We start from the raw sequence: 12,495 nt of genomic DNA on the forward strand, positions 1-12,495 counted from the left end.
ATCTTCCATCCACCTTCACGTTTGCTTCGGGGGCTCCCGCCGGCACCCATTGGTGAAGGATGCAGCCTGCCAGCCAGGCTCGCGGAGGCAACGGTGGTTCGGCACTTGGCATGGGCTCATCTCGCGGTGGGGGAACCGTCGGCCTGCTGACTGGTCGCGCGGTGCCTTCGAGCGGGCGTCGCTCCTGGACCACCCTCCGGGGGAATGGCGGCAGCCGGTCCCCTGCCCCGTTGGGATGGACAGCATCCGCCAGCTCGATCGCCTCCACTAGTTCCCGGATGTCACGTGGGTTCCTCATGCCGACGGCCTGTCGGTGGGCGCAAGGTAGTGCGCGCAGGAGGCGATCGACCACTCGATCGACCATCCCTCTCGGTGGGCAGTGTTTTCAAAAACCTGAAGGAAGGCTTCCACATCGTCATCGGCTGTTATCTTAGGTAACACGCGCTGGGCCGCGGCCGCCTGGACGGCGGCGAGTTCATCCTCCGTCCTGCCCAGGCGAGTGGCGAGGTGTTCCGCTATTTGCTGCTGGCGGATGCTAACTTCAGCGAGGCGTTGTAAGACGTCCTCCGTCGCGGGGACGCGAGTGCTGCCTTCCGTGGTGCTGGTGACAGAAACAGGAAAAACAGGAAAAAAATTAGGAGTTGGGGCGGTGATCTTGTCGGTGATTCCTCACTGTACTGCCCGCATTCTCCACCACTGTCACGGGGTGAAGAAACACTCGACAAGATGTACGTGAAATCAAAAGCCCTGGAGGGTGGATTTATTAAACACAGTGATGCCTTTTGAAAGGTGCTGCTCCACTTTCTGGTGGCCGGTGCTTCCCGTGTGCTCTTTGTGCTTTTCTGTGCCAGTTAAGGGGAAAGTGGGTATCCAAACGTGCTCCAAAGTGGCTGGGCTGTCGGTCACTCGCTGCTTTCTGAAAAGTGAAGAGAGAGGGGTTAGACCAGCATTGCATTCGGTTCAAGAACCTCTTCTGAGTGTAACATGTGCTCCTTTTAAATGTGCTGGCTGATGGGGAGTAGCTGTGACCGATCAGCCGGTGATGAGGACGTGCAGGTGTTTTGCTTTGGTTTCCAGGGCGACGCTGATTCCTCTGGGAGTGCTCGTCACAATATATATATATACAGGTCCTTCTCCAAAAATTTGCATATTGTGATAAAAGTTCATTGTTTTCCATAATGTAATGATAAAAATTAAACTTTCATATATTTTAGATTCATTGCACACCAACTGAAATATTTCAGGTCTTTTATTGTTTTAATACTGATGATTTTGGCACACAGCTCATGAAAACCCAAAATTCCTATCTCAAAAAATTAGCATATCATGAAAAAAGGTTCTCTAAACGAGCTATTAACCTAATCATCTGAATCAACTAATTAACTCTAAACACCTGCAAAAGATTCCTGTTCTTCTCCACTTGTTTTTTTCTGACCCCTGTTACCCAGTAAGCATTTTACTGTCCAGTGGTCATGTCTTAACTCTGCAATTACAGTACTGTACTTATTTTGAATATTCCTCATGGGGATCTAACAATTTTGGATTTTCAGTCTGAGTTAAACCTTTGTTTTTGACTAATTTTATCAGTAAAGGAAAAATGGCTAATAATTCTTCACACCTGAATATACAGAGTTTTTTTCTTTTCCAGTCTTCATGGTCAACTACGTATATATCACACTCATTGCCTTTTCTAGTGCAGCTCAACTAATTTACATCCCATTCGTCCGTATTTGTGATATCACAAGTCCTGGAAAATATTTGTTGTAGTCCAAACAAGTTGTTCGTTGTTTTTTTCTAAAATGTGACTTTTGTTAAATAAAATTATCTTATTGAATTGGACTTTGAGCTTTGAATCTTTGCAGAACTTTTTTATGCTGAATCAGCAACATTACAGACTAACTAAAGTTGAAAGTGTGAAACAACATAATAGCACTCCTTTAATATGCATTATTAAGCAGTTAATAAATACAGCTATAAATGTTTGTTCTTGAGCACATCTATAAAGTTCAATCATTGTATTTTCATACTTTTTTAAGGATCTTTTTATCATTTATAAATTAAGTTATTGAAAAAAATGAAATATAAACAAATGCAATATATATATATATATATATATATATATATGTAACAAGGTTCAACACAGTCTCAATAGGAAGGAAGAAGGCAGGGGTCGGCTTGTTGCTGGGACACTCGTTTATTCAGTAATACAAAATAAGAAAAACACGATGCCCTCTGGGCGTAGACAGCAAACGATTGCTTAAACACGGTCAATAACTTCAATAACTTTAAAGCACTGTTGTAGCTTCCCTAGTGCAGGACAAGGTCCCAGCGTGTCTCTCTCTCCTTCTCTCTGCGGTGACTCGGCTTATATCCGGTCTCTCCACGCCAATTACTGCAATCAAACACACGTGTTCGTTAATTGCATTTGACCTACTTACGCCTCGCTCTGCTCCCTCCGTCTCTCTCCCGTTGCGGATTCCGCTAAACCACGCCCCCCTCGCCACATACCCCCACCGCCCGACTCAGGCCGGGGAGCCGTCCGGCCTGCAGCCTCCCCCCCCCCCTCCTGGAGAGGAAGTCAGCCACAGCCATCTGTACACCCGGCCTGTGGATCACCTGAAATTTAAACGGTTGTAAAGCTAGATACCACCGGGTGATCCGCGCGTTGGTATCTTTCATGCGGTGGAGCCACTGCAGAGGAGCGTGGTCCGAACAGAGGGTGAACTCCCGCCCCAGGAGGTAATAACGGAGGGTAAGAACAGCCCACCTGATCGCTAGACATTCTTTTTCTATGGTGCTGTACATCGTCTCTCTCTTAGAGAGCTTCCGACTGATGTACAGCACCAGCCGTTCTTCCCCCTCCACCTCCTGGGACAGGACTGCGCCCAACCCTCTGTTCGACGCGTCTGTCTGCAAGATAAAGGGGAGAGAAAAGTTAGGTGCATTCAGGAGCGGTCCGCCACACAGGGCAGCTTTTAACTGGGTGAAAGCCTGCTGGCACTGCTCCGTCCACTGGACTGTATCTGGTGCCTCCTTTTTAGTTAAATCAGTCAGCGGGCTAGCAGTATCCGAAAAATTAGGTACAAACCTTCTATAATACCCTGCCAGCCCCAGGAACTGTCTAACCTCCTTTTTGGTCTTAGGCCTTGGACAAGTTGCAACTGCTGCCGTCTTATCAATTTGGGGACGCACCTGTCCATGACCCAAGTGGAAACCCAGATATCTTACTTCCACCCGCCCAATTGCACACTTCCTCGGATTAGCCGTGAGCCCAGCCCTCCTCAGCGTCTTCAGGACCGCTCGCAAATGCTGCATATGTCGCTGCCAATCCCCACTGTAGATGATGATGTCATCCAGGTAGGCGGCGGCATATGCAGCATGCGGACGGAGAATTTTGTCCATGAGACGCTGAAACGTGGCTGGAGCCCCAAATAGCCCGAACGGAAGAGTGACAAATTGGTGTAACCCGAACGGCGTGGTGAAAGCTGTTTTTTCTTTGGTCATGGGAGACAAGGGGATCTGCCAATAACCTTTAGTTAAGTCCAGCGTCGAGTAAAAGCGAGCCGAGCCTAGCCGATCAAGCAATTCGTCCACCCGGGGCATTGGATATGCGTCAAATTTTGACACAGCATTCACCTTTCTATAATCCACACAGAACCGCACGGAGCCGTCTGTTTTAGGTACTAAGACGATCGGGCTCGCCCAGTCACTGTTGGATTCTTCTATTACTCCCATCTCTAGCATTGCCTCTAACTCCCCTTGAACCACCTTTTTTTTATGTTCAGGTAATCTATACGGCCGGCTGCGAACTACCACGCCCGGCTCGGTCTCAACATGGTGCTGAATGAGATCCGTTCGACCAGGCAGGGGCGAGAACACATCAGCAAAGGCAGCTTGAATGGACTTGATATCAGTGAGCTGCGATGGTGAGAGGTGGTCTCCTCCAGGGGCCAGAGCGAGAGATTGGGATTTTGAACTCGCTTCTGGACCGAGATCCTCCTCCCCACTCACTACCGTCGCCAGCAACACTGATTCCGCCTCAGACCATTTTTTTAATAGGTTGAGGTGGTATATTTGATGTGCCCCGCCCCTATCCGTTCGAGCTACCTCATAGTTAAGATCCCCAACCCGCCGTGTGACCTCAAAGGGTCCTTGCCACTTCGCGAGTAACTTTGAACTAGAGGTAGGGAGTAATACAAGCACTTTATCTCCCGGTGCAAATTGACGTAGCCTAGCCCCCCTGTTGTACAACCGACTCTGTTTGTCTTGAGCCTGCAACAAATTCTCCATGGATAGCCGCCCCAACGTGTGGAGTTTTGTTCTCAGGTCCATGACATATTGAATTTCGTTTTTACTAGCAGAAGGTCCGTCCTCCCAAGTTTCTTTAAGGACGTCAAGGACCCCGCGGGGCTGGCGCCCATAAAGAAGCTCGAAGGGGGAAAACCCCGTGGAGGCTTGCGGGACCTCCCGTACAGCGAACAAGAGGGGTTCTAGCCACCTATCCCAATTTTTGGCGTCTTCCTGAACGAACTTACGAATCATGGATTTTAATGTGCGATTAAATCGCTCGACCAGCCCGTCTGTTTGTGGGTGATAGACGCTTGTTCGAATCGATCTAATGCCCAATAATTCATAAAGCTCGCGAATAGTACGTGACATAAACGCCGTGCCCTGATCGGTGAGGATCTCCTTTGGGATCCCCACCCGGGAGATTAATTGAAACAGTGCACTCGCCACACTCTTCGCGGAAATAGAGCGGAGAGGCACTGCCTCAGGATATCGCGTTGCATAGTCCACCAGAACTAATGCAAAGCGGTGTCCTCGTGCTGACCGCTCTAATGGCCCGATGAGGTCCATGCCAATTCGTTCGAAGGGGACCTGCATTAATGGAAGGGGGCACAATGGTGCTTTTGGGGTGGCCGGTGGATTCACCAGCTGACATTCACGACAAGCCGCGCACTATCTGCGCACATTCTCGTGAATGCCCGGCCAGAAGAAGCGGGCCATGAGACGGTTTAGTGTAGCCGCTTGCCCTAAATGCCCGGCCATTGGATTACAATGAGCCACCTGGAAAAGCATTTCCCAGCGGCTTTTAGGTATCAACAACTGGGTTGTATCTTGCTTTGTCTGGGCGTCTTGGGTCACCCGATACAACCTATCTTTTAAAATTGAAAAGTAAGGATAAGAGAGCGGTTGGTCAGGGAGGAGAAGCTGTCCGTCGATCGAGCGAACCTGGTCAAAAGCATTTTTTAGCGTCTCATCGCGGGACTGTTCCAGGGGAAAATCATCGCGCTCCGGGAGGATGTTCCGCTCGGGAGCACTCGGTTCCCCTGCAACAGGTTCTGGTTCAGCCTCTCCCACCTGCGCAACCGCTACTCCATCCCCCCCTTGTTTCCCCCAAGAGCCATCCGAACATAAATACCCCAATAATTCATTAAACGCGGGCCAATTCGTACCCAAAATTATCGGATGCCTGAGGTGCGGATTAACGGCCACCTCTACTCTATGTTTTCCTCCCCTAAATTTAATATCCACAGGCAAAATAGGGTAATTCACCACTTCCCCGTGTACACACCGAACCCTAACCATGCAGCTATTATCCAATGCCTTCGGATGAATCAGGCTTTGATGGATGGAGGATTGGTTACATCCCGAATCCACCAAAGCCTGATATGTACCCCCCCCTGATACTCACTGGTATTTGGTATAAGCCAGCCTGATCGAGGGCAGCCTTTGGCGCGTCGGGGACCCGGATCAACGTCCCCACTTCCATCACCGGACACCTATCGATAAAATGCCCTGGGTCCCCGCAACGCCAACAGGCCGGCCCAGACTTTACCGCCACCTTGGCGGCAGGAAGTAGGTCAAGCGATTGGCGAGGAGAGAGCGGAGAGGCCGGGGCCTGGGGAACGGATCCCATGGGCGAGGTCCCACCCCTGGGAGGAGCCCTGGGACCTGCTGGTGACTCAGCCCCGTAATTCGTCCTCCACCTCGGGGCTAGCTTCGACGGAAGCCCCCCACGGGACCTGGGGAGAGGGACAGATTTAGGGAGAGAGAGGGGAGGGGAGGAGAGAGAAGGAGAGAGAGAAGCAGATGGTAAGGGGTCGCCGACCCCTGGACACGCCACCATTTGGTCTTCCGCCAGCTGGATGGCCTGGTTCAGCGACGTCGGGCGGTGGCACTGGACCCACTGCGCTGTCTTCCTTGGCAGCTTGGCCACGAACTGCTCCAGTACCACACGATCGATCACGTCCTCGACGTCGCTACTGTCGGCCATCAACCACTTGCGGCAGGAATCCCGGAGCTGCTGTGCCATCACGAAGGGCCGGCCAGACTCTTCCAGGGTTAGAGTCCTGAACCTCTGGCGATGTTGCTCCGGAGTCCGACCGACCCGCTGGAGGATGGCACGCTTGAGGTCCTGGTAGGCCAGGAGGTTTTGGACTGGCAGTTGGTGAGCGGCCACCTGCGCTTCCCCGGACAGCAGGGGAATGAGCCGCAGGGGCCAGTCCGCAGGGGGCCACCCTCGAGCCTCTGCCGATTTTTCAAACAGGTCCAGGAAGGCCTCCGGGTCATCCTGAGGCCCCATCTTGTTGAGCGGCAGAGGAGATGTCTGGTCTTTAAACGAAGGGGTGGCCCGGGCCTCCCGGTCTACCCAGCTCCGGAATAGCTCGCGGTCTTCATGCTGGGCCCGGAGGAGCGCCTCAAAGCGTTTGTCCTGCTCCTCCTTGATCGCCAGCATGTGTTGATGTTGTTCCTGATGAAGACCGGCGAGCGACTGGATGATGTCCGCAAATGGCGTACCTGACGGAGATTGCATGGCGGCGATGCTCTTCTTCCTTCCCGGGTTTTCGGCACCACTGTAACAAGGTTCAACACAGTCTCAATAGGAAGGAAGAAGGCAGGGGTCGGCTTGTTGCTGGGACACTCGTTTATTCAGTAATACAAAATAAGAAAAACACGATGCCCTCTGGGCGTAGACAGCAAACGATTGCTTAAACACGGTCAATAACTTCAATAACTTTAAAGCACTGTTGTAGCTTCCCTAGTGCAGAACGAGGTCCCAGCGTGTCTCTCTCTCCTTCTCTCTGCGGTGACTCGGCTTATATCCGGTCTCTCCACGCCAATTACTGCAATCAAACACACGTGTTCGTTAATTGCATTTGACCTACTTACGCCTCGCTCTGCTCCCTCCGTCTCTCTCCCATTGCGGATTCCGCTAAACCACGCCCCCCTCGCCACAATATATATATATATATATATATATATATATATATATATATATATATATATATATATATATATATGTATACAGTATTGTTCAAAATAATAGCAGTACAATGTGACTAACCGGAATAATCAAGGTTTTTCGTATATTTTTTTTATTGCTACGTGGCAAACAAGTTACCAGTAGGTTCAGTAGATTCTCAGAAAACAAATGAGACCTAGCATTCATGATATGCACGCTCTTAAGGCTGTGCAATTGGGCAATTAGTTGAATTAGTTGAAAGGGGTGTGTTCAAAAAAATAGCAGTGTGGCATTCAATCACTGAGGTCATCAATTTTGTGAAGAAACAGGTGTGAATCAGGTGGCCCCTATTTAAGGATGAAGCCAACACTTGTTGAACATGCATTTGAAAGCTGAGGAAAATGGGTCGTTCAAGACATTGTTCAGAAGAACAGCGTACTTTGATTAAAAAGTTGATTAGAGAGGGGAAAACCTATAAAGAGGTGCAAAAAATGATAGGCTGTTCAGCTAAAATGATCTCCAATGCCTTAAAATGGAGAGCAAAACCAGAGAGACGTGGAAGAAAACGGAAGACAACCATCAAAATGGATAGAAGAATAACCAGAATGGCAAAGGCTCAGCCAATGATCACCTCCAGGATGATCAAAGACAGTCTGGAGTTACCTGTAAGTACTGTGACAGTTAGAAGACGTCTGTGTGAAGCTAATCTATTTTCAAGAATCCCCCGCAAAGTCCCTCTGTTAAAAAAAAGGCATGTGCAGAAGAGGTTACAATTTGCCAAAGAACACATCAACTGGCCTAAAGAGAAATGGAGGAACATTTTGTGGACTGATGAGAGTAAAATTGTTCTTTTTGGGTCCAAGGGCCACAGGCAGTTTGTGAGACGACCCCCAAACTCTGAATTCAAGCCACAGTACACAGTGAAGACAGTGAAGCATGGAGGTGCAAGCATCATGATATGGGCATGTTTCTCCTACTATGGTGTTGGGCCTATTTATCGCATACCAGGGATCATGGATCAGTTTGCATATGTTAAAATACTTGAAGAGGTCATGTTGCCCTATGCTGAAGAGGACATGCCCTTGAAATGGTTGTTTCAACAAGACAATGACCCAAAACACACTAGTAAACGGGCAAAGTCTTGGTTCCAAACCAACAAAATTAATGTTATGGAGTGGCCAGCCCAATCTCCAGACCTTAATCCAATTGAGAACTTGTGGGGTGATATCAAAAATGCTGTTTCTGAAGCAAAACCAAGAAATGTGAATGAATTGTGGAATGTTGTTAAAGAATCATGGAGTGGAATAACAGCTGAGAGGTGCCACAAGTTGGTTGACTCCATGCCACACAGATGTCAAGCAGTTTTAAAAAAACTGTGGTCATACAACTAAATATTAGTTTAGTGATTCACAGGATTGCTAAATCCCAGAAAAAAAAAAAAATGTTTGTACAAAATAGTTTTGAGTTTGTACAGTCAAAGGTAGACACTGCTATTTTTTTGAACACACCCCTTTCAACTAATTGCCCAATTGCACAGCCTTAAGAGCGTGCATATCATGAATGCTGGGTCTTGTTTGTTTTCTGACAATCTACTGAACCTACTGGTAACTTGTTTGCCACGTAGCAATAAAAAATATACTAAAAACCTTGATTATTCTGGTTAGTCACATTGTACTGCTATTATTTTGAACAATACTGTATATATATATATATATATATATATATATATATATATATATATATATATATATATATATATATATATATATGTATGTATATAATGTACTGGCTTTCCAATGCCGTTGCCATTGATAATAGGAGTAAGCAAGTGTAGAACACCTACAAACAAGAGTCCATGCAGACGGATGTAGATTCATAACTCTTAAATTCAGATAAATGTCATGTCATGTCACAGGATGTCATAGGTCAGTATCAAATGAGTTTGAAATTATTATTTGCAGCACAAATAAGGATTCTTAGGATGTTTTTAAATCCCTAAAACTGTCAGAAAAGGATAAGGCCTAAGATATTTCTTAAGCTGTAATGAAAGGGAAAAAAATACCACCATTTGCAACAACAAAAACAATAAACATTTAAAATACTGATTTTTTTCCCCCTGATGATTAAAGAGATGATTAGGTCTCTCTCTCTCTCTCTGTCTCTCTCTCTGCCAGATAGCCCCTCCCCTCCCTACAATTCACACACACTGTCAGTCACCAAAAATGCAGTCAGTCACCAACCCCCTCACACTCCCCCTCCCTCTTCCCCTCCCTTCCCTCACACAGACAGAGTGGCCAGAGTGAGATCATATTAGTTAAGAAGTCTGACAGTTTTTTAATTTTCTGTTGTCCCATACAGTGTTGTAAAGTCGTGAAACTATGCATATTTCCTCAGAATGATTTGATCTCTGTATGAAAAAAATGCTTTGAAATGTTTGGAAGCTGCAATTTAAAAATACAAGCCAATTAATGATTCCCTTTTTAGTTCTGCGTTTGTTTATTTTTATTTTTTTATTTATTTATTTTTTATTTTGGAAGATAACAGCCTTTAATCTCCTCAAAATAAATGTGCATATAAACTATGAACAATTTAATTATAGCTGTATTTATAAAATGCTTAATAAAATATTAATTTTGGGAGAAGGATATATAAAGCATGAACTGGCTATTTACTAATGCTTAGCTAGGAGTGCAGCTATTATGAAGTGTTACCAATGCATTTACTAATGTTAACAATTGAGACATTATTTTTAAGTGTTACCAAATCCTTAAATAATTTAAAAGTGTTTTGTTATGATTTCATTAACCTTTAAGCATTTGTGAAATAGTTTTGCTTGCATCACAGCTTAGTCTTCATCTGTGAGCTGAACAGTTTTACTGTTACATCCATGAGATTATGTAAATTCAAATAAATGTCATGTCACAGGGTGTCAGAGGTCAGTATCAAATGAGTTTGAAATTATTATTTGCAGCTAAAATAAGTATTTTTAGAATTTTTTTAATCCCTGAAACTGTCAGAAAAGGATAAGGCCTAAGATATTTCTTAAGCTGTAATGAAAACAGCACAATTAGCAACAACAACAAAAAAATAACAATTTAAAATAATATTTTTTTTCTGGTGATTAAAGATATGTTTAAGTCCCTCTCTCTCTCCCTGTCTTGTCTGCCACTCACCTCACACCTCACACCTCTCCCCCACTCACACACACACACACACACACACACACACACACACACACACACACACACACACACACACACACACACACACACACACAGACACACAGTCAGCACACATACATTCCTCACACAGAGTGACAGAGTGAGATCAGATGTCTGACAGTTTTTTAATTTTCTTTTAATCATACAGTGCTGTAAAGTCATGAAACTATGCATATTTCCTCAGAATCACTGGTTTTCTAAATGAAAAATGTTTTTTTAAAGGTTTGGAAGCTGCAATTTAAAAATACAAGACGATTAATGTTTCACTTTTTACTGTTATTTCAAAAAATCACCACGACAAAACCTTTCAAGCTATCCAAAATTCATTCGCAATTTCAGTTCCTCAATGTTTTTTCTTAATGTAGACAAAGTTTGGTGTGTATAGTGTACTTCCCCTGGGAGGAGTATGCATTAATTCACAAAAGAAAATTCCCCAAAATCCATATTCAAGTCAAAATAGCCAACTTCCTGTTGGTCATAGCTTATGACTGCGAATTAGAAAGTTGTCCGTCTTGATAAGAACAATTTATGTACCAAGTTTGCTGTCTGTAGCTAAAACTAACCCCCCCCCCCACACTTTTGACAAAAGGTGGCGCTATAGAGTGCCTCTTCCATGCCCTTTTAAAAGCTTTTGCCATGGTCTAGCTATCTTTAATACTGATATCTGTTTCGAGTTTCATGTAAATCTGAGCTAGTTATCTGCCTAAAAATCACCAGAACAGAACATTCAAGTTTGACACGTTGCCATGGCAACACTATATTAGATATAAATATCCCCACGACAGATTTTCTTCGGCCGTGTTTTGTCATTATTCTGATGAAGTTTGAAGCAAATCAAGTAAAAATAAGATGCTGAATTCAAAGCGTTCTGAAAATGATTCACTTCCTGCTGCCAGTTGGTGGCGCTATAACTTTGTCTCCTAATAGTCACATATATACGATCGGTATCATACAACGAACAAACCAATTAAGTTTGATCAAATTCAGCAAATGTATTTGGATGTTATTATACATTTCCTGTTTCTCATTTCTCGCCATAATTTCAACGCCTCGCCACGGGCAAACCGTTCGAGATATCAAAAATCACCTGGCAATTTAGCATCCCCAATGTCTTGAGATCGTGTTCACCGAGTTTTGTGTTGAACGGGTGGAGTTCCTCAGAGAAGTATATCAAATTCCAGAGCATGTGTTTTTCATAAAACCCTAAATAGCCAACTTCCTGTTGGGCGGAGCTTATGATATGCAGTGTGAAAGTTGTTTGGTTTGATGAGTTATATATACGTACCAAGTTTCATATGTATTCGTGCAAGTACGCATGATATATGGCCCTCGGTTCTACAGGGGGCGCTGTAGAGCCCCTGTGCCACGCCCGTGTATCAGACTCTGCCCGGCCCTAATGGCCGCAGGTTCCAAGGTGTGTGCCAATTTTCAAGAGTTTTTGAGCATGTTAAGGGCCCAAAAGCCCCCGAAACCTTGGGAAAAAATTTGAAGAATAAAGAAAAAAAAAAAAAGAAATATAGCTGCAAGCAGCGATGGCGGGCTCAAGCCACCAATGCCATCGCCACCCCGGTGGCATCAGGTAAACTGTGCCCAGCGGGCACATGCATTCACAATATCCCTCTGGCAGTGAGGTTTTAAAGGATATGGCAGTTAAAGGGTTAATCCGAATCATCTAGACTTTAAAATCAAATTCACAGAACAATATATATATATATATATATATATATATATATATATATATATATATATATATATATATATATATATATATATATATTTAGTAACACTTTACAATAAGATTTCATTTATAAACATTATGTTAACATGAACAATATTTATATAGCATTCATTCATGTCAGTTAATATTCCAAACTTAAACATTAAAACATTGTTTTATTGTGATTTGTTTCCAAGCACATTGTACCAATTCCAAACCATGTCAATCTTAAAGCTGCAGTAGGGAACTTTTGACGCTCTAGCGGTTAATAAACAGAACTGCTCGCGTCTTGCAGATGAACATTGTAGCTG

The 12,495-nt window shown here is 44.9% G+C and overlaps 1 protein-coding gene across 1 annotated transcript; it reads right to left on the reverse strand.

Moving 5' to 3' along the window:
* Nucleotides 1-2,162: 2,162 nt before the first annotated feature.
* LOC113071459 (putative SCAN domain-containing protein SCAND2P) lies at nucleotides 2,163-6,896 on the reverse strand. The gene is made up of 2 exons (XM_026244817.1): nucleotides 5,696-6,896; nucleotides 2,163-2,392 (listed from the first exon to the last, which is right to left on the reverse strand). The coding sequence occupies exons 1-2, from the start codon at nucleotides 6,815-6,817 to the stop codon at nucleotides 2,390-2,392; spliced, it is 1,125 nt and encodes a 374-aa protein (XP_026100602.1). The 5' UTR covers nucleotides 6,818-6,896; the 3' UTR covers nucleotides 2,163-2,389.
* Nucleotides 6,897-12,495: the final 5,599 nt, after the last annotated feature.

The sequence above is a fragment of the Carassius auratus genome, unplaced genomic scaffold, assembly GCF_003368295.1.
Source record: "Carassius auratus strain Wakin unplaced genomic scaffold, ASM336829v1 scaf_tig00007343, whole genome shotgun sequence".
NCBI classification, from domain to species: domain Eukaryota; kingdom Metazoa; phylum Chordata; class Actinopteri; order Cypriniformes; family Cyprinidae; genus Carassius; species Carassius auratus.

Bases quoted from the DNA above. Each gene is read 5' to 3' on its own strand.
- LOC113071459 (XM_026244817.1), bottom strand. From the start codon at position 6,817: ATGCAATCTCCGTCAGGTACGCCATTTGCGGACATCATCCAGTCGCTC.